Source organism: Cynara cardunculus (genome assembly GCF_001531365.2).
Source record: "Cynara cardunculus var. scolymus isolate 2C chromosome LG 13, CcrdV1, whole genome shotgun sequence".
In the NCBI taxonomy this organism is placed as follows: Eukaryota; Viridiplantae; Streptophyta; class Magnoliopsida; order Asterales; family Asteraceae; genus Cynara; species Cynara cardunculus.
Genome location: NC_037540.1, coordinates 4,165,086 through 4,186,203, shown reverse-complemented (window position 1 = coordinate 4,186,203; position 21,118 = coordinate 4,165,086). Strand labels below are relative to the sequence as shown.

Here is a 21,118-nt window from a genome sequence, read left to right as displayed (position 1 = left end):
TTGGGCATAGATTATAATTTTGGATCAAAATGAGAAAATTTCGAGCAAGTTCGATTGGTATAATATGAATTATGATGCAGGTTTTCATGAAAACAATCTTTCTAACCTTATGTATGAGATTTTTCTTACGTTAAATCCTTAACCCTCCCTCCTCTTACTAAGACTATAGAATGTTCTCCTGAATTACGATGGGTATATAAGCAGTGATTTCAAATCCAGAGGTTAATCGTACTCTGACAACTTTACGTAAACAGAGTTTAGTTTTTCTGGATGATAGTAAAAAAGTTGACAGATAAGTCATCCTTACTACCATTTTACATGACCGTAAATTAATTAGGTATAAGAAAAATTCCAGAAGCAGAAGAAATTATCAAGACATGCAAGTAGGTGATAAAAAAAAAAAAATATTATAAAGCAGAAGAAGAAATGGTCAAAGCCGAAACATACGGTTTTGCAGGGCCCACATCCGCACTTTGATGCCAGACTTGGACTGCTATGTCCTACACACTTCCTGTGTGTCCTTGCTTAACCCGGCAACCAACCGGACAATTTAAATCACCTATACTTGTTAGGGGATGCTTATTTTTTATTTATTAAGTTCCTTTTTAAACATTAATATATCTGAATAAATTAAGATAAATTATTGTTTGATTTTTATTATAAATAAATAATCTAAACAATAAAAAATATATCATTTTAACTATATGGATACATAAAGTGTTGAATGAAAATAAATTATGTGATAAATGTTTAAAATAATTTATAATAAAAATGTATTTTTAATGTATCTTTCTTCCTATACGATTATTTATGTTAATATGATAAATGTGTGAAATGGAAATGAAATTGATATAATGTAAATTAAATTATTTATAATAAGAGTATAAAGTGTAATTTAAAAAGTAAATATTAAAAATGATTAAATTTTTAATATTAAAAATGAGAGGTTGTGGAGCTTTAAAATTTGTACATTAAGCTTATAAAATAATATCCATTAAAATTTCAAAAATAACTAAAAAAAATATTAACATATATTAATATCAAAACTTATACTTTATTTTTTTTAAATGTATGATTTGAATTGATCTGATACAAATAGAAATTCATATAGCAAAATCCTCAATAATAAATATTCATTAGATAATAAATAATCAATAATTAAAATATTATGGATCAAAAGATAATCAATATTCTTCAAATACCATCAAACAACAATGCTTTTTGGTCTTTGATTCCTACTCTATTTTTAAAAGACTGAATTATATTGTTTCTTTATGTGGTTTGTTTAAAATTTGGATTTAATCCCTAAAATAAATGATTTATATTGATGGTTTTTTACTTTTGAATTTCGTAAAATTCAAAGATCCAGAAGTTAATACCGTTAGTTAGTTTGCGTAATCAATCTTTACGCAAAACCAAAAATGTAATTTACATTTTAGAGTGAATCTTTGGTCTTTGTATCTTGTCGGTAATTGTCTCTCATAACAATTGTTAACTAAAAGCGCTAATTTTAAGAACTTTGGATGCATGTTATGAATTTGTTTTGGGATCAAATCTAACATTTGAGTAAACCTGAGGGACTGAAAGTGTAATTCACTCGTTAGTTAACAATGCTCTTATAATTTATAAACAATAGAAAATATCAAATGAAAATGTGTGTGACTGTGAAAGTGAATGGATTTATTTAATACTGAATTTTCTGAAGCTGTAATGATGGCATGAGGAATTCATTTATTAATCTTGCTAGTCAATAGCAGCTGTTAGATCATCGCCACAAATTTCAATCCCTAGCCGTTGGATTATCTTCCAAAGCATTTCCAACTTCCAAGCGCCGAAACCTATCTTTATTTTTATAAAAATACATGTTTTGTCATTAAAAAGTTAATATAATTTCTTATTAGAAAACTTGAGATTAATATCGTTTTTATAGTTACATCTTAAAATTTGTGTTTTTGTTTTGACCTAATCTATGTAATTACATTATTTTTCGTTCCTTTGCGATAAATTTTAATATATTTAGTGATTTGTAGTTATGGATTCTAAATTTCAAAAATTGAAGTGTAATTTAATATTTTTATTAAATTAAATATTTTTTTGGCTCAATAAGTATTTTTATTCTTTTGACGCTGATCTGATCACTGTTAAATACCTTCCCACCCTTGTCTTTCTATTCATCATCTTTCTCTTCTCCAACAAAACCGCCATGGCTGCTCCTGCTCCTGCTCCTCCCCTCTCTTTTCCTCACTACCCTGAGGTTTCATAATTAATTGCATTTCTTTCATCTCTGTTCATTTCTACTTTTATTCTCAATTTTGAATTTTGAATTTCGTTTCTCTTCATCTTCGAACAATCTTCGTGAGTTGGAACTCAATTTCACCTAATTTTTTGAATCTGCTTAAACTCGGTTTTTTATGTTGGATATTTAAGCTTCATTATTCCTAGATTTGCTGTTTTGTATATACTATATTTGGTATGTTAATGCAGCATTTTGGTTTCCGATAGTAAAATTGAGCTTGATTGTTCTGTTTGGTTTTATTTTATGTGCGTTTCTAGGATTTGCTTGATTTCAACTGATTTTGGAGAAGTTAAGCTTCATTTATGATCTAGGTTTTGTTTGGTTTGGTTTCCTGTTTTCTCCCCTGAATGCCTACTAATTCCTCTTAATTTTGCTTATTCAGTTGATATTTGCTGCGATCGACGCCATAGATGAGAAGGACGGAGCTAACAAATCGACGATTTCGAAGCACATCGAAGCCACCTACGGCAACCTTCCGACGGCCCACTCAACTCTCCTCTCGCACCACCTCAACAAGATGAAAGCCGCCGGCCAACTCATCATGGTTAAGAACAACTACGTTAAGCCCGACCCAGACGCCCCGCCCCGCCGAGGCCGAGGACGTCCGCCGAAATCCAAGCAGCCTCTCCCACCAGACACCGTCCTATCTCCGCCAAAGCCCAGAGGCCGTCCACCAAAACCGAGAGACCCTCTTGCTCCTAAGAAAGTTACCCCGTCTGTAAGTGGTCGGAAACGTGGACGGCCACCAAAGCTAGGGAGCTCTGCTACAAAAGGTCCATCGCCGGCGGCGAGTGGTGAACGAAGGGGAAGAGGACGTCCGCCTAAGGTGAAAGCATCTGTAGCTGCTCCGGTTGGGGCCTAATTGAAATAAAAAATTAATTTTAGGGGCTGTAGTGCTCTTTGTTTTTTAGCACCCTTTTTAATTTATTTTATTTTATTTGTAATGATGGAAGGCAGTGACTGTAATTGGTTATGTAAATTTTTTTAGTTTTTAAATTTTACATGATGTTTTATCCGATGTTTGGATAAGAAAAAAAAACTTCTTATATCGGTGTTAAACCGGTAATAAGTTATTTTTGATAAGTTAATCGTTCATGACTTATGAAAAACTGCTTATTACCAGTTTACAATTTTAACCATGTTTTATTTAACTCCGGTTTGATACCACATAAGTTAATAAGCATTTTTACAAAAAAAAAAACATAAATTGTTTTAAATAAACAATCACAAACACCCCTTTAATATATGTTTCCGGGTCACGAAAAGATATAATGTTTATGTATTTATTTTTCCTACTATTATTCAGTCATTTATAATAACTGTTTGGTAGTGGTTTTGTAACATTTCAGACCAACCATACAAGATAATGTCCGTTTTGTCCATACATCTAAACTTATGATTTTAAAACGCGTCTGGTAGATGAGGTATTCAGTTTCTTATAAGACAACCTTAGATCTCCACCCTAACCAATGTGAGATCTTACAATGTGGTACGGTTGGCCTGAGATCTATTAAAAAAAACATGTTCATTACATTTATGAAAAAACTCTCTTAAACAAAATCTTTCTAATCTGTATAAACATATTATCCTACACAGACAACTTTATTGATATACGACTTAATGAAAACCAATCAAACAAACACTTAGTCTTTCTTCTTGAAAGAGCTTATGGTCAAATCAGGCTGAGTTTCTTTCAAGAAAAAAGTCGTTCTATTATGATTACTTAACATGGCCTGAATCAAGAAATATAAGTTGTTATTGTACACGTAATGTCATTCCAAACACTAAAAACTAATAAAATGCAAATCTTGTACATTTTTTCTTATATATTGGAGACAGAAATATCAATTAATTATAGTTTTATACTATCATAACTATATCAATGATAAATATGTCATTGTCTTTTTATAGTTCATCTCATCCTCTTATTCTCGACTAATTATTTTTATTCACCAATTGGATCAAAGATAAGAAACGTGTGAGAATAAGAGTTAAAATAAAAATTATAAGAAACGATTTGAATCATTGATCATTTTTAATCCCAAACCAACCCATAAATTGTGTTTTAGAAAAGAATTGATCCGGTACTTCTCATTAGTGTTAATTCAGTGAAACTCTTCCATTAGAATTGATCTAAGGGTGGAGATTTTCCTTACATTTCTTACCATAACTCTCATTTTTAAAGAAACCCAAATTTTTAATTAAAAAATCTATAGAATATAAATATATAATTAGATAACAAAAATCATGTATCTTATGATTTCATCTTTGAAATACATGCAAATGGAAATATCTATTTTTGGGGCTTATCTTATCTTTTATCTCTTTTATGTACAAACTAAAAAAATATTATTTTTATAAATATAGAAAACACTAAGATAGAAAAATCAAATTATTAAATTATTGTCCAAAACAGTTATTGGATCGTTATAATTATGATCTTGAAATTAAAAACAATCGGTCGTTTTCAAATTACTCGATCAATCTTTATCGAGACTAAAATAAAAATGAAAAGTTAATTAAAAAATTGGTCCATTAAATTCATCATACTTTTTTCAGCCGAATTCATATTCAAAATTTCAAACTGTTCTTTATAATTAAAAGCTTCAATTTTTCTATATGTAATACTTGATTATGAATAAACGAGTGTCGTTGAAATAATAGAAAAATAATAATATATTTTAGTTTCTAAAATGAATATTTTATTTAGAATCAAATGTTTTGATAATTGTTGAAAAAAGTGAAATGTTAAATGAATATATATTGATCCCTTTTGGTAGTTTATTTCAAAATAAAATTTGAGTTTAGAAAATCTTTTAGGGCATGCTACTTTTTTGCTTTTTTTAAAACTCTTTAACTTTTACTTTGGCTACAATCAACTTAAAAAAAGAAAAGAAAAAAGAAAGATGCTACCCACATGGAGGTTTTCATTTTACTTCCATTTTTATGTATAATTTCCATTTAAATACTACTACTCATTTTGTTTTCTTCAAAATAGCAAAAATACTGTTGATTTAACTGTTAACTTCAAAGTCTCATGTACATATAAAATGATGTAAAAGTTAAAAGGGTATTGCTCACATGCCTTATTAGAGACTACCGAGACATAAAACATATTATGGTTACCAAATCTAAGCACTTAAATACAATTTCTTAAAGAATATCAGGGAAATCTCTAATGACATTGTAGGATTCGAACTGTTAACCTCTGAACAAATATCTAATATTATTCAAACTTTATTGTCAGTTGAGTTAACATCACCTCTTATTCGATGTATTCAAACGAAAGGTTTCTAACAGAACCCCAACACTAATTTAGATAAAAACTAATGTGACTTTATTTTGTTATTTGTTTTGGTTGCTTTTTAATATTCTATTTTGTTAATAAAGTAAGAAAGCATAATTGATTAAGAACTAATACATTTTTCCTTTGTTCTTTCCCACCCATCTTTGTGCCTTTTTAGTTGTTAAAAGAATCACAACACTCTTGTGAACTTATGCAAGTCACTCTCCATCATCACAAGCTATAAAAATGAACCAAAACCAATCAAATATAAAGCTTCATTTTTTTATATCATAAATTAAATTCTATTTTTTTTTATTTCAGAACTTAAAATAAATCATATAATACTGAAATAATTACTAAACGGAATAATTACATATTTGACTTAGTGGGAGGTTTAAGTAAGAAAACTAAATATCTTGAGAAGGTAAAAAGAGAAGATCAATGGAAGGTTCATACAGAATCACCGACACCGGCATTTGAAGATGCATATGTAAACCCATATGAATAATATGTAACATTGGTTCACATATGTATCTTCAAATAGTTTTTTTCATTAAATTCATATATGAACATTAATTATATTCTTATTTTCTTATTCAAAACCAGTTCTACAGATAAAATACCAATAAAGATGACTGAGCACCTTAAAATTGCGTCCTTGTGGTTTGCATAAAATTGCGGATTTCGTTCTTGTGGTTTTAAGATTTCATTTTTCATCCCTATGGTTTGCAATTCATTTCTATTTTCATTTATGAGTCCAAAACACTACTTTTAAGTATCAATGACTACAATAAAAATGAATTGTAAATCATAAAGACAAAAAAAGCAATAATTTTTTAAATCATAAGAACGAAAAAAGACATTGAATTATAAATCATAAAGATGAAAACTGAAATTTTAAAACCATAGGGACGAAAACAAAAGTTTTCAACAAAGCACAAGGACTAAAAACATAATTTACTCTACATTTTAATGTAAGATTCTCTATTACTGGTTAAAGTAGATTTATTGTTTGTGCTAAATTTCATACTAATTTTTAAGGACTTAGAGTAAGATTTATTGTTACCCTCATTTGAAGATGAGGCTGACCTAGAAGTAAAGTTAAAACATGTTTTGAAATAAGAGTTTGAATTTTTTTAGTGTAGGTCCGACTCTAGAGTTGGTCGGTCACGGAGACAGCCCATGGCATCACAAGCAAAGGGGGCATCATCCATGAACCGATGAACGGTTGCATTTTGAATCTCGTCCTCTCCTCCAATGGATGCAACTCTCAAATAGATGGATGTGTGATCCTACATCCAATTTTTTGTCACAAATGTCACATAAATTTTCCTTTACCTCTAAAAAAATAGATGTAAAATTATACGTCCAAATTTTTTTTGTTAAACCATTTCATAGCAAAGTTTTGAATAGAGATTTGGTTTCAGGTAAAGTAAATTACGTTTTTGTTAATTTTGATTGGTAGGGCTTTTTATTGTTGATCACCCGTTTGGTTAAATGAGGAACACTCGAGAAAAACTCATGGTTTTACCATGGCGTTTTGACGTAAACTTGGATCAAACCTAACCAATGTTTTAATGGAGTTATAATAAGGCAATAGAAATATTCGAAACATACGTATGACATACAAATGTATGTTAAACGAGCTAGAAATCGAGATTGATATCAAAATTATGCCCGTTTGGTTTTGTAAAGTGAAACTATGGGTTTGAGTCAAATAAAAATAAAGGTTTACCAAAAGGTGCATGCCCTACGCCATTAAAATGTTTTTCCCCCTAATTAAGTGTTTGTTAGAATTGTTTTAAAAAATAGATTCTTTTAGAACAGATTTAGCAAACGTTACAAGACAATATAATTTATATGACTGTCACAAACGTCCCTAAAGTGTGGTTTGTATCGAATTCTTGAAACAATGTTAAAATGTTTGACCAAGGCGTATTGTCTGTCTAGTAATGATACCATCCAGGGACGTTCCAATCTTTTTGGAGGTCCTGCTACATACAAAACTTTTGATTACATAGCATTAATGAGATGACATATAATATATGTTAAGAATAAAAATGGGCTAAACCTAAAATTATTAACAATCTGAAACTAAACCTAAACCATTAATGATTTGAACCTAAATAATTTCAGCTATAATTTTACACATGTCGATAAAAAAGACCCTAAACACATGTAAATTTGGACTCCAAAATTTTGGGGACCCTGTTCAAAATATCACATTTAACATGCTAAACGACGACCTTGATACCATCTTATTGTTGAAACTTTGTTAGAAAAAAGAACGTCTATCATATAAGAGCCAAGTCAAATAAGAACTCCTTGTTTAGGTTTTGGATAAACGAGTGAGTTACATGAACCTGGGCTTAAGTGTGCATGCATTTTGCAATTCATATTTACATATTAAATGTCAAAGATAACCTTACCCCTTGAGGCTCTTGGGGAACGTATAAATACTAAGTTAGAATGATTTAATTTTTAAAAAAAATTCTTATTATTGGTTTGACACCGATATAAGTTGTTTATCCAAACACTTAAAAATATTTATTACTATTACCACACCAAAATAAATCAATAAGTTGTTTCTATAAACAATCTCAAACACTCCTGATAAGTAAAATATGTAATCAATTCAGTAAAATTATTATATTGTTTTTTTGGTGTAGCTAAACAAACAACTTTAGGATCCTAAAAAGTAGTGTTTCATTTTGGTGGGACCTTTTTTTGTTTGTCTTGTTTCCATTGCCTAACTATTTCATTTGTTCTCATTTGAAAAGTGGTTTTGAGATTGAGAGTATGCAAAGAAATGGATTTGGCCAACCAGTTGTTCTGGAGGGTTCGAATGGAAACAACAGTTGCGTACGAGAAAAGATGGATCAAGACGACTTGAGGTTAGGGTCATGTTGTGGGGCTACGAGCCAAATTCGGTCTCTCACATCCACCCGCACCAGGTCAGGTCAGGTCAGGAGACGTGCGGTTCGAATTATATTTGTTGTCGACACTCTCACTCTCATACTCTCTTCGCCAACCTTAACCCCTCTGCAATCCTTTTCTCCCTGCCCAAAATTGAAGACATGGTGACGTTCAAGATTACCCGTGTTGAATCTGCGCCAATTGATGGCCAAAAACCTGGAACTTCTGGACTTAGGAAGAAGGTTTCCTGTTTACTTTATGCAAAGTTTCATATCGATATGGATTAACTCATTTCGTATTTTTGATCTTGATCTTGATTGCGTTAAGAATACTTAAACAGATAGTTGTTCCTTTGTCATGTGTAAAATCAAAAAGTTTGTCGCTGTTGATGCATGTTTGAAGCCTGATCGGATTGTTTTGCACTATGAATATTTGGATTCTGTTTTTTTTTTCTTTGATCCATGTTGGCTATCATGAACGGATCTGGTGTTCGTAGGGTTTGAGGGCACTCCGCATTTAACTTCTTAACTTCAAAATTGTACTGCACAGATTGAGGGTTCTGTCAACTACAAAGTGATAATATTAAAAGGAACGATATTTTGGAGCTATAGGACTAAGAGATTACAAACATGGTTACTTGGGTATTAGGTTTAATATCTTACAGCAAGAAAAAGTGGACATAGTTGGGTTAAATCTATGATTTTTGTGAACTTACCCTAGGCGGTAGTGTTTAAACAACTTCATTTCAGCAGTCCGTGCAAAGGGGTCTTCACGGAAATAGGCTTGTGTACATCTCTCTCCCATCTCTATTACTGTAGTCAGCGCTCGGCAGTTTCCAGGCTGAAGCGAATACCTTTACGCCCCAGACCACACCTCTGGATGGGATGTACTGGGCTCGTTCAGTTTGGCTTAGTAAACACTCCAAGTGGTGTGCGAACAGAAGATGAAGAATCACCACGTGGTTTAAAAACACAAACTGGTCAAGGGAGTAAACAATGAATCATTTGATGTCTGCCTGTCAATCTCCTATTTGCAAGATCATTATTAGAAACAAAATGGATTATTTGATCCAAAGGCCTTCTTTATATACTTATTAGATTCCCACAAAGCGGTTGCTACAGTTTTTTGGTCAGCTCAAGATATTTGAGCTTGGAGGGGTTAGTTATTATTGAACAAGATAATAAGTTACAACTTACATGATCCAAAGGCCTTCTATTCCCTGGATGTAGAAGATGCCTGAGAGCCTTTAGGGAACCATGGGATGATGTTATCCATTCTAGGTAAAATGTTCAGTCTATACATGTTATTATTTTGAGAAGGACCATTTGCATGCATACTGGTGGAACATGTTTCAGGTAGTTCTCTTCAAGTGATCCTTGAGAAGGCTGAGTTGAATATGTGCAAGTTTAACATGATCTGCCCACCATTTAAAGATTAGCAGAAGGGAAAAAGAATACACATACAGTAAACTAGATGGTAGACACTTCTCAAATACTACATTATGATGTGCTTGGGACGACCTTTGTTTAAAAGATAGAGGCCATAAATGATGTTAAGTGACAAGAACTCACCAGCTTGGGTAGCCCTGCTGATAAAGCTACATGTATTATGTAATCACAATGATTGATTTCCCTTCTAACTAGTAAAAATGCTCAACCTTAAGTACTTGGGATGATAACGGAATGAGCTCAACGGCATTTGGATGTAGGTACAGGAATGACATGTATCCTTTTGAATATATGTGTAGGTAGCATGTTATCTTCCAGTGTTGCATGATCAATGCAATATAATGATATATGCTCATGGTAGCTTGACATGACTTGACATACTAGAAGTGATCAATTCTATTTAGTGGAGTTGGTTTTCAGTTAAATGAAAGTGTTTATATACGTTCTCATCATATTGACTAAATGAATGGTTTTAGTCATATATTAAACTGTCATTATCGTATAGTTGGCAATTAAGCAGAACTAACAAAAACATTCTGGTAGAAGAAGTTGCAAACGTAACACTTTACCATTTAAGAGACAGGGGACATAAAAGGGGTTGATATTTTCCAGTATGGACTTGGTATGTTTGATTGCATCAATTGACAGTTTTGATGTTAAGCAATGGTGCTACCATATGAGCGAAACATATAAGGATGGCAATAATAGAGAAGGTTTGATAATCTTGTTAGTTATTATAAAATTCATTTCTCTTGTCCAGAAATCTTCTATTTTATTGTTTTTCTGACATGCTTCTTTGTTATTTGACTTATTTCTCATCTCTAACATGAGGATATAAATGCTCCTTTCATGGAACTTTTTCATTTGTCAATATATCATCTTTACACCAGCTAATTAATGTGATTTGATGTGAACTTTTCCAGGTAAAAGTGTTCACACAGCCACATTACTTGCATAATTTTGTTCAATCAACCTTCAATGCTCTTTCTGCAGAGAAAGTTAAAGGTAGGGACCAAGCCACCTTCTTATATATTCATGACATTATCTTTATTTGATTTAACAACTCTTTTTCCTTTTCTCAGTATCGTTGGCTTTTAACCTTTATAGCTTCTAAGTATATATGATTGCTTTCAGCTTAATGATTCTCTTGATACATGAATTGCAGTAAAAATGTTTGTAGATATAGAATGTATATTTGTCGTGTTATGGATATAATCTCTTTTCCACCATCCACATGGGTCTGGCAAATTTTGTTTCATGGGAAGACACCTTTGGAATGTGTCTTGGCTTTCTCATGTAAAGATCGCTCCTAACTACTAACCTGGTTGCCCCATTCATGAAAGGAAGCATGGGAGAAAATGACTAAAATAAGAGGAAGATAGGGATTTCTAGTTAGAACATTCTTATGTAATATACTTGCTCTTCTGAGATTCCAAGTGGTTCCTGTTTCTTAGATATCTAAATACATAATCAATTGTACTATCAACTATGCCAACTTTGATGACTGCATTTTTTTCTCATGTACAGGTTCTACACTCGTTGTTTCTGGTGATGGCCGGTACTACTCAAAGGATGCGATCCAGGTGCTTCTATTACCCTTTTGAAACAACACTTTAAGATGCAACTATATAGACTTAGTTTTGGAGATTATCTTTTTGTAATACCTAGGAAGTACTTGCTTCTTAAACAAGTTTGAAAACTAGAAAATCTAGGTGGATTATTGGTAAAAATGAGGAGTTACACTGAGAAGAAAATATATGTACAATAATGAAATGGCAGGCCACTACATCAGTTGTGCACATTAGTTTATCGACAACGAGGAAGCTTTTATCCATTAGTTTCATCCAGACAAGTAAGTATATCTACAATGAATCCCAGTTAACTGGATGAAGCATCTAAAAACATGTGTTCTCCACCAATATATATTATTCATCAGAAAAAACAAACAATTCAGGTATGGTTGAGAGTTGGGCTTGCACGAGATCTGAAAATAGTTAGAATTCTTTTGTTTAGAAAACTGTAATAAGAGGATCGCATAATTCCTATATGTTAATTGGTATTATGTGCTTAATAAATGTGCCAAGCAAACACACTTAATAGTCTACACCTCTTAACGGTCGTGATGCAAAAAGAAGCTCATAAAGCATACATGGCCTTATTGTAAAACCTTCTGATGTAACTGGTTTTTTCTTTAGTTCTCCCTGAGGTCAAATGCCATGTTCCTAACTTGGTTCTTAATGAAGTCACGTAGTCTGACCCCAAATGTACTGGTTATGTCATTACATCATCCTATCATTCATCTTGACAAGATCACACACTATTAAATAACATGTATATTAAGAAAACTGCAGATTATAATCAAAATGTCAGCTGCTAATGGAGTAAGACGTGTTTGGGTTGGTCAAAATGGACTTCTCTCGACACCTGCTGTCTCAGCAGTTGTACGTGAAAGAGTTGGTGCCGATGTATGTAAAAGCTGTACCCATCTGTTGTGATTTTAGCAATGTATTTGCTAATTCTTGGTTAGTAACCCTTGTGCTTTTGATACGACAGGGATCCAAGGCAAATGGCGCATTTATATTGACGGCCAGTCACAATCCAGGTGGTCCTAATGAGGTATGTTGTGACTATTTATAGAAAAAAGTACAATAAAGAATAGTCTAACTCATATCTTTTCTGGTCACTGCTACAGGATTTTGGAATTAAATACAACATGGAAAATGGCGGGCCTGCACCTGAAGGAATTACAGACAAGATCTACGAGAACACAAAAACAATAAAGGAGTACCTTATTGCAGAAGACTTACCTGAAGTATGCAGACTCTAATACAGTTCTATAAAAATTGTTTGATATGCATTTTCCTTATTACATGCTCGATATGTGTTTTTCAGGTGGACATCTCTGCAATTGGCATTTCAAACTTTTCAGGTCCCGAGGGCCAGTTTGATGTAGAGGTTTTTGATGCAGCGAGCGACTATGTGAAATTGATGAAGTATGCCATTACTCTTGATAATTACCTACTTTCCATACAGGTTTTCTAAATGAAGGAATAGTCAACTTATAAAATGTAAAGTACTCGTTGTCGTCCATGTATTTAATTTTTATCAGCATGGTCATGAAGTTGAAGACCATTGATAATCATGACTCTCGGAGCTTAACTAATTTCGTCGTTTGTGATTAGTATTGCTTTTTTTGTGGTGCTATGCCATGCCACTAGATGATTATTTGAACACTGCAGTTTCATATCGATGTATAAGCTTAAGAAAGTAGTTATGTCCTTCACAGTTCATTTTTGCTACAGGCTGTTGATCAAACTTCTTTGTTATTGTTTCAGGTCAATTTTTGACTTTCAATTGATCCAGAAATTACTTACATCCCCACAATTCACATTCTGGTGCGTAGTTTTGCATTCATCACAGAATTATTTTATTGCCTTTTCTTCTTTTCTTCACTGTTATTTTGGTTTAATGTAGTCATCTGTTGTTCTCAAGTATCTGTTGGATGTTGCTTCTGTTGTGATTTCTTAGTTATGATGCACTTAGTGGAGTTGCCGGAGCTTATGCTAAACGTATATTTGTTGAAGAGCTTGGTGCAAAAGAGAGCTCATTGTTGAACTGCATTCCCAAGGTTATTATTTATGTATCTAATGCATGTCATCTATTCTCTACCTTTTAAGCTAAGTTGATATCTGGAGATAACTTATCTCTCCGTGTATCTGTTCTGTTTACAATTTATGTTTCTACTCTCTTTTTACTGACTCATTGTGTGAACAGGAGGACTTTGGTGGAGGGCATCCAGATCCCAACTTAACGTATGCCAAAGAGTTGGTATCACGAATGGGTCTAGGTAAGAATCCTAATAGTGACCCTCCTGAATTTGGTGCTGCAGCAGATGGTGATGCTGATAGGAACATGATCCTTGGTAAAAGGTATAAACATACTTGATGTGTTATTGTAGATATAAATAACTACCTCCTGGGAGAGCCTTAGACTGTTAACTTTTTTTCTGAATCCAGGTTTTTTGTTACTCCTTCGGATTCTGTCGCTATCATTGCTGCCAATGCAGTCCAAGCCATACCCTATTTTTCATCTGATTTAAAGGGTGTTGCCAGGTTACTTTCATACATATAGGCTAGTTTCTTCGTTCAGTGTATATCTATAGGTTCTGTGTACTATATTTGTCCATGCTTGATTTTCTTTCTTAAACCAATATAAATCCTTTTTCTGCGCACCATTGTCTTGCTCGTTATGTAGCATTTTTGCATATACTTGTTAATATATGAACCTTGTGTTATTTACTTACCCACATGCTTTTGATAGAATATGTATCTCAGTCCAATTAGTAATCTAATTCAATGTTTATCACTTCTTTCTCTGCAGGAGCATGCCCACTTCAGCTGCTCTTGATGTTGTAGCTAATCATCTGAACTTGAAGTTTTTTGAGGTACCTTTGTGTCAACTCTAGAGTCCAGTTTCTTGAGGAAAAAATTACTTATTCCTAGTATGACAGGTACCGACTGGCTGGAAATTCTTTGGTAACTTGATGGATGCTGGGCTATGCTCAATCTGCGGTGAAGAGAGTTTTGGAACTGGTAAGCATTCTTTGTACAGAGGAAAAGAGAAAGAAAGATGAAATTTTTGTTCTTATTGTCTACAGATTTAAAACAGCAGTATTGTATTCTCTTGTGTGTTCTATTTCACTTGGATTCTGTATGTTCAGTTATCTCTATTAATGATTAAAAAGAACAAAAGAACAACAAATTTGGAAGAAAAAAGCTTCAACAAATATGGAGGGAACTTCCTCTTTATGGAATAATATAACCAACTAAAAGTCTAAAACACTAATTTTGCTAAAATTTTATTATAGAAGTGCCATATGTCTTCATCGGTTGCTAGCTTCAGCTCCTGTTGCTTAAACTTGAAACCCTGAAGGTTTTTGGTGGTTTATTTAGTTTATGCCTTATTGTTGGATGGGAGCACCAGAGCAGTGTATGTGCTTAAAGGTGGACATGGAGAAAGATTGTTAGATTCTAGCGAGACCTTAATGGATCTAATGTGTATGAGTGTCTGCCTACCTTACATTGCATATAATCTTTTATTAATCAGGTAAAAGAATAGGCCTTATAGTAGCTCTTTTAAATACCTTTACTAGGTGCTTTGAGTGCATGCTTTTGTTGCTTTCTCTAGAAAATTAGAAGCTTTATCAATTAAACTATGAGAGGAAAAAAATTAAATTGAAGCGTTAAAGAATTTCCTTTTACTTTTGCTAATTACTTTCGTACAGGTTCGGACCATATTCGTGAGAAGGATGGCATCTGGGCTGTACTGGCTTGGTTATCCATTCTTGCTTATAAAAACAAGGACAACCTCAATGGTGGGGAACTTGTGACTGTTGAAGACATTGTTAAGCAGCATTGGGCCACCTTCGGACGTCACTATTACACTCGCTATGATTATGAGGTCCTTAAGACATTCAATTGCTAATAATGCGACTGTTGGAATTTATAACTGTCATAATATATTGATCAGAACTATCTCTTTTTTGAAGAATGTTGATGCAGGTGCTGCAAAGGAACTAATGGCTTACTTGGTCAAGATGCAATCCTCTCTTGGGGAAGTTAACAAGTAAGTTTCTCCTGATTTCTTCTAGATGTGTTTCCTTTCTATAAGATGCTAAAAGGAGGGATATTGCATTATCTTCTGTTGCTTCCGGTGGGTTCTAGCAAATTCGAGTTTTTCCCCTTGCTGGTGATTTCACCATTACATTAAGAATACACCAACGGGTGCCATCCAGTCTCTATTTTCGCTTATTCATGATATCATTAACGGTAGACACTAAGATAGTGTTTTAATTGATGATGCTCCGGTGTCGTGAATGCTACAGTAGGTTGTGAAGAAGTATGCTAAATGTCAAGTTGCTGGTGAAAATGTCTTAAGCGTGATCATATCATAAACATCTTTGGTCACATAAGATGAAAAGTTTAAAGCTCATTAAAATTATTTTTGCATCTTTCTTGCATCGTATCCTTCAGATTGCTTGAATCGAGTTAGTCACCTTGTGCTTTTTCAATTATGCAGGATCATAAAAGGGGTACGATCAGATGTGTCGAACGTTGCCAATGCTGATGAATTTGAATACAAAGATCCTGTGGATGGCTCAATCTCAAAACATCAGGGAATCCGATATTTGTTTGAAGATGGGTCACGTTTGGTGAGTGTTGTACGGTTGTTTAATCTCATATTGGTGTTGAATAAAGAAATTGACAAAGGAATAGTCATTATTTTTAGAATTTTGTTGTTTCTTTTATACATACATAAAGTTAAAAAGATGTTAGAAAGTAGGGAACTGAAAAATGGGGAATTGTTCTATATGCGTTTGTAGGTCTTCCGTTTATCAGGAACTGGGTCAGAAGGTGCAACAATTCGTCTTTACATCGAACAATACGAGAAAGATCCATCCAAGACCGGAAGAGATTCTCAGGAAGCACTTGCTCCTCTGGTATCTCATCATCTAACTTTCATAAACAAAGAAACATACACAGACTTTACGTCTTTTCGTTAAACTGGGCATCTTCACTTGTTTGGTCACAGGTCGAGGTTGCTCTAAAACTCTCAAAGATGCAAGAATTCACTGGCCGTACTGCCCCCACCGTCATCACGTAAATATATAAACATCGAATTGCCCCCGCCCGCCCTTTATTTCACAAAAATAAAGTTAGCCCGTAAGTGTTTCAGCACAACTGCGGCTTCCGTTATTAGCAATCGCCTTTACTGGGGTAAACTGAGAGTGGTAATAAAGTGGAAGTGGACCATGGGTTTTGTCATGATTAGAAGAACTCGGTTTTTTAAAGTCAAATTGTGATATTATAATTGAGATTACAGCTATTGGTATGATTGGTTAAGGAGGCTTTGTGGGTCTCCATGAAAGTGTTGTTATAGTTGATGATGGCTATTCCAACTTTATATCCATCACTTGGGAATACAATAATACATATTGTGGGGTCATACAAACATCCATCATATGATTACAAGTCTTAAGAGCCAAGTACCAAAGAGAAGTGGTATCATAAATGGGGACTCAGTCAGTTTAGGGACCAATATTGTGGTTAGACTTGCATTTTGAGGATCAGTTAGGCACTACACTAGTAAACAGGCTGGTAGGCCCTTGGAATTTGGAGATGAGAATGGGTCAAAGAATAGAGGGGCAAAAATGGAAATCTTGTCGACTAGTTATTACTGTAAAACATACAATTTTTTTGATAAAAAGTGTTGGAGGAAACATACAATCTTTCCACATAAACCATAGTAAGACCTGCGAGAACATGTATGAATTCAGGTAAAGGCTCTCCCGAATAACGGGTTGTTGTTGAGGAGATTCGTGAATCGGGATCTTGATGCATATAGATACAAATGCTCATAACTCATTGGTTCAAGTCATGCAAGATCATTAGGGATTTTTTTTTTTTTTGCTAACCTACAGGGCTTTGGGATTAGTCGAGGTGCATGTAAGATCGCTAGAGCACCCAATTTTTAGATAACCTTTTCTATTTTTACCCAATTGAATTGCCAAAAATAAAGATGTAATCAAAGTTGACCAATTTCTAAAATATGAGCTTTTGTGATGATTTTGGGAATATATGTAAGACCATAAATAAACTGAACGCTTAACCGAAAGTTTGTTTATTTATGATCACAAACGCCTTTTTCTTATTCGTTTAATTAAATGGACAATATGAACGATGATCTTGTTCGTTCATTTATGTTCGATAGTGTTCTTTACGTTTGTTTATGTTCATTTACGTGTATATATATATATATATACATATTTATCACATTAATATCTAAAATCATCAATTAAACTAAATTTTTAGAATTCTCCTTTTCATTTTGTTATGTTATTTTTTAGGAACAAAATGATGAGTAATGATTGGTTGTTTTTTTGTTTATTTTTTTTTCATTCGCTTACAATTTGTTTAGAATCTTAACGAACGAATATAAACGACAACGAACACGGACAAACATATTTTCTTATGAACGAACATGAACACAAAAAGTGTTGTTCGTTTACCGACCGAACAAATGAACAACAGGAATAAGCCTCTGTTCTTGTTCGTTTACATCCCTACATACATGGATGTACTTGGTGAAGCTTGTAACGAACTTTCACACCCGCATCGGTTGGAAAAACTAGAAAAGGACGAGAATAGTAAGTTTCGATGGAAGAACCATAGTCCTTGTTATGCCTACCAATTTGTTCTCATACTTGATTAAGACTAAGAGGTTATTTGTTTACCTCTTAATAGTTCCATTAAGATGCAATCTCTGAATTGTTAAGAGGTAATCTTGTTTGGCAAAAAAAATCTGTCTCTTAATGGTTTTAAAACTCTCTGAATGATTTTGTATCGCGGGCCTCCCTTAACCATTCAGCGTCCTAATTTCATTGTAAACAATTACCAAACAATTATATTTCATTTTTCACTATATCATGAAAGTCTCTTAATCATTCTGCACCGAACCATTTAGCAACTGCCAAACATTAAGGGGATAAATAAATATAATTTTATAAGAAATGAAATAAACATTTGATTTTTGGATGAAAGTTTATATGGATGTTGTATAGCTTGTACGATACGTCCTATTTTTCTGGTGATATGTAATTATCAGTCGTAGACTTCTAACAACTCCCATCGAGAGGGACTTCCCCAACATGTTGCTTGTTCTTTCATTAGTGTAAACTTCCAAACCTAAGAATCTTACGTTCTTTAGATTTTAAATGGAAGAAAAAGAACGGTTTAATAGTCTCTTCAAAGAGTTGAAACTTTTTTAAGTCAACTTATGAGTTTTTTAGTTCAAATATCGTATTTTTTGTATTATATTGTGAATTACTAGAGGTATTGCGTTAAAACGAGATGATTCATTTGTTCAAACAATTAAGGAGGTATTGATTTGAATGCTTTTTATGGAATTTGAAGGGGTTTTTAAACTTTCTGATTTGCACATGAAATGAAATTGAATTCCATAGATTCTACTGTTTCCGAATTTCAATTATTTCTATGATGGAATTAATTTTATACCTACCCATTTTTTGAAAACTATCCTTAAAGAACACTAGCCTACCATTATATACATGACCATCGCCACCACCACGACCCATGGTCGCCATCACCGTTATCGCTAAAATTCAATTAATATTATCATTATGTAGCATTTCTAGTTTAAGCAGAAAAAATGAAAATGCCATATTTATTTATTATTATTTCATTCCAGTTCCGAACTTACATTCTACCAACCAAATATGTAAATTTCAATTCTTACCAATCAAACACATGGTCAAAATTCATTGAATTTTATTTCAATTCCGTCAAATTCCAATTGATTTGATAGATTTCAATTTCATGATGCTAAACGTTGCATAAGTTTTTTTTCGATAGTACAATGAAAGTTTTTGAGTTTGTAAAACAATTTTAATAATTGTTAAACTTACAATATTGTATATGCTATTAAAAACACTAAAACCTCATTTAATCAGTGAAATCTAAGGGACGTTTGGTTTGCAGAATGAAATTATGTATATATGAATCCAACAAAAGAATTTGATTTTGAAGAAATTGAAATGAAATTTGAGGAAATTCGACCACGCACTTGGTTAGATGGAATTGTTAAAGAAATTGAAAATTTTGGAATATTCCATGGAACGGTGAAATCTTTAGTCTAAGGAATTCAGTGGAATTGAAAGGATTTCTATATTATCAATATGTGAACCAAACAAAAAAAATTGGAATTTGATCAAAAGAATTGACTATTCCAATTCCATTGAAATCCTTTCAATTCAATGAACCAAACAACTCTTAAGTGAATTGAAATAGTTAGTTAGATATTGATTGACAAACATAAACTAACTTATTTTTTGAATATATGTTTGGATGAACATAAAATAGCTTATTGAAACGCTAGTTAGAGTAACGCTTTAGGGGTGTTTTGACACTTTTTCAATTATAACTCTGATTAATATTAATTATTATTCATTATTAGTTATCAATAATTAGTTACTATTAGTTTCGGTCTACTAATTAATATTAACTTCAATTTAGTAATTAATATTAATTTTAAAATATCAACTAATTTTAATTGTAAATTATTCATTAATCTTAGTCATTGACTAGTTATAATTATTATTAATTATTAGTCTATACTATATTATAAATCATTTGATAAAAACTCTTAAAAACTATTTTTATGCGTAAAATACTATTTATTAATGCATATTACTTAAAACTCAAGTTTACAAGTAGATTATGCGTAAGTACAACTTATTAAAGCTCCATATCTGAATTCGTGTAACTAACTTCAGATAAACATAATCAAATACAGAATAAACATCTCATTTTAAATATAAAAAAATTAAAATATAATTAGGATAATCATTGAGTTATAATAAAATACTTAATTATTATCTTTATAAAATGTTATATTATTAAACCAAAAATAAATTATTTCATTATTAAACTTAAATTAAATTATAATAAAAAATTAAAGAAATTACAAAAAAAATGTAAACTTTTAAATAGTTGATTTGATATTAACATTGATATTTTTTTTTCAAATTTTTATGATATTTTCAAATTTATATTTTATTCAAAAATAAAATCATTATTGCTTTATTCAAAACACATAATCTATACTGTATTATAAAAACTCTTAAAAATTATTTTTTTAAGCATAAAGTACTGTTTATTAATGCATATTACTTAAATTCAAGATTGCAAGTAGATTGTGCGTAAGTACAACTTATTAAAACTCCATATCTGAATTCGTGTAACCAACTGCAGATAACCATAATCAAATATGGGATTAACATCTCATTTGAAATATAAAAAATCTAAAATATAATTAGGATAATATTGAGTTCTAACAGAATATTTAATTATCATCTTTATAAAATATTATATTATTAAACAAAAAAATAAATTATTTTGTTACTAAACTTAAATTAAATTATACTTAAAAAAATAAATTAAAGAAATTACATAAAAATAAGAACTTTTAAATAGTTGATTTGATATTAACATTGATATTTTTTTTTTCAAAATTTTATGATATCTTCAAATTTATATTTTATTCAAAAATAAAATCATTATTGTTTTATTAAAAACACATAAAATCGTATTATAA

At 32.0% G+C, this 21,118-nt stretch overlaps 2 protein-coding genes across 3 annotated transcripts; both read left to right on the top strand.

The window, feature by feature from the left end:
- The first annotated feature begins 2,199 nt into the window (after positions 1-2,199).
- Positions 2,200-3,168, top strand: LOC112526009 (HMG-Y-related protein A). Its single transcript, XM_025136384.1, has 2 exons — positions 2,200-2,254; positions 2,679-3,168. Exons 1-2 carry the CDS (start codon positions 2,204-2,206, stop codon positions 3,156-3,158), a joined length of 531 nt encoding a protein of 176 aa, XP_024992152.1. The 5' UTR covers positions 2,200-2,203; the 3' UTR covers positions 3,159-3,168.
- A 5,238-nt stretch (positions 3,169-8,406) lies between these two features.
- LOC112526007 (phosphoglucomutase, cytoplasmic) lies at positions 8,407-16,886 on the top strand. Of its 2 annotated transcripts, XM_025136381.1 has the most exons (19): positions 8,407-8,541; positions 8,658-8,740; positions 10,870-10,951; positions 11,474-11,529; positions 12,298-12,411; positions 12,500-12,562; positions 12,639-12,758; positions 12,839-12,939; positions 13,282-13,341; positions 13,475-13,574; positions 13,721-13,875; positions 13,963-14,058; positions 14,327-14,390; positions 14,457-14,538; positions 15,231-15,406; positions 15,495-15,571; positions 16,025-16,157; positions 16,329-16,445; positions 16,538-16,886. In XM_025136381.1, exons 1-19 carry the CDS (start codon positions 8,457-8,459, stop codon positions 16,607-16,609), a joined length of 1,836 nt encoding a protein of 611 aa, XP_024992149.1. In that variant the 5' UTR covers positions 8,407-8,456; the 3' UTR covers positions 16,610-16,886. The 2 variants fall into 2 exon arrangements, with proteins under 2 accessions (XP_024992149.1, XP_024992148.1); XM_025136380.1 differs by having other exon boundaries at positions 8,415-8,740.
- Positions 16,887-21,118: the final 4,232 nt, after the last annotated feature.

What these genes read in the sequence shown, in the direction of transcription:
- LOC112526007 (XM_025136380.1), top strand. Translation starts at nt 8,486, where the DNA reads ATGTTGTGGGGCTACGAGCCAAATTCGGTCTCTCACATCCACCCGCAC. An exon ending in ATCCAGGTGGTCCTAATGAG is followed by an intron (nt 12,563 to 12,638) that starts GTATGTTGTGAC and finishes TCACTGCTACAG; the next exon opens with GATTTTGGAATTAAATACAA. An exon ending in ACACTCGCTATGATTATGAG is followed by an intron (nt 15,407 to 15,494) that starts GTCCTTAAGACA and finishes TCTTTTTTGAAG; the next exon opens with AATGTTGATGCAGGTGCTGC.
- LOC112526009 (XM_025136384.1), top strand. Translation starts at nt 2,204, where the DNA reads ATGGCTGCTCCTGCTCCTGCTCCTCCCCTCTCTTTTCCTCACTACCCT. An exon ending in CTTTTCCTCACTACCCTGAG is followed by an intron (nt 2,255 to 2,678) that starts GTTTCATAATTA and finishes TTGCTTATTCAG; the next exon opens with TTGATATTTGCTGCGATCGA.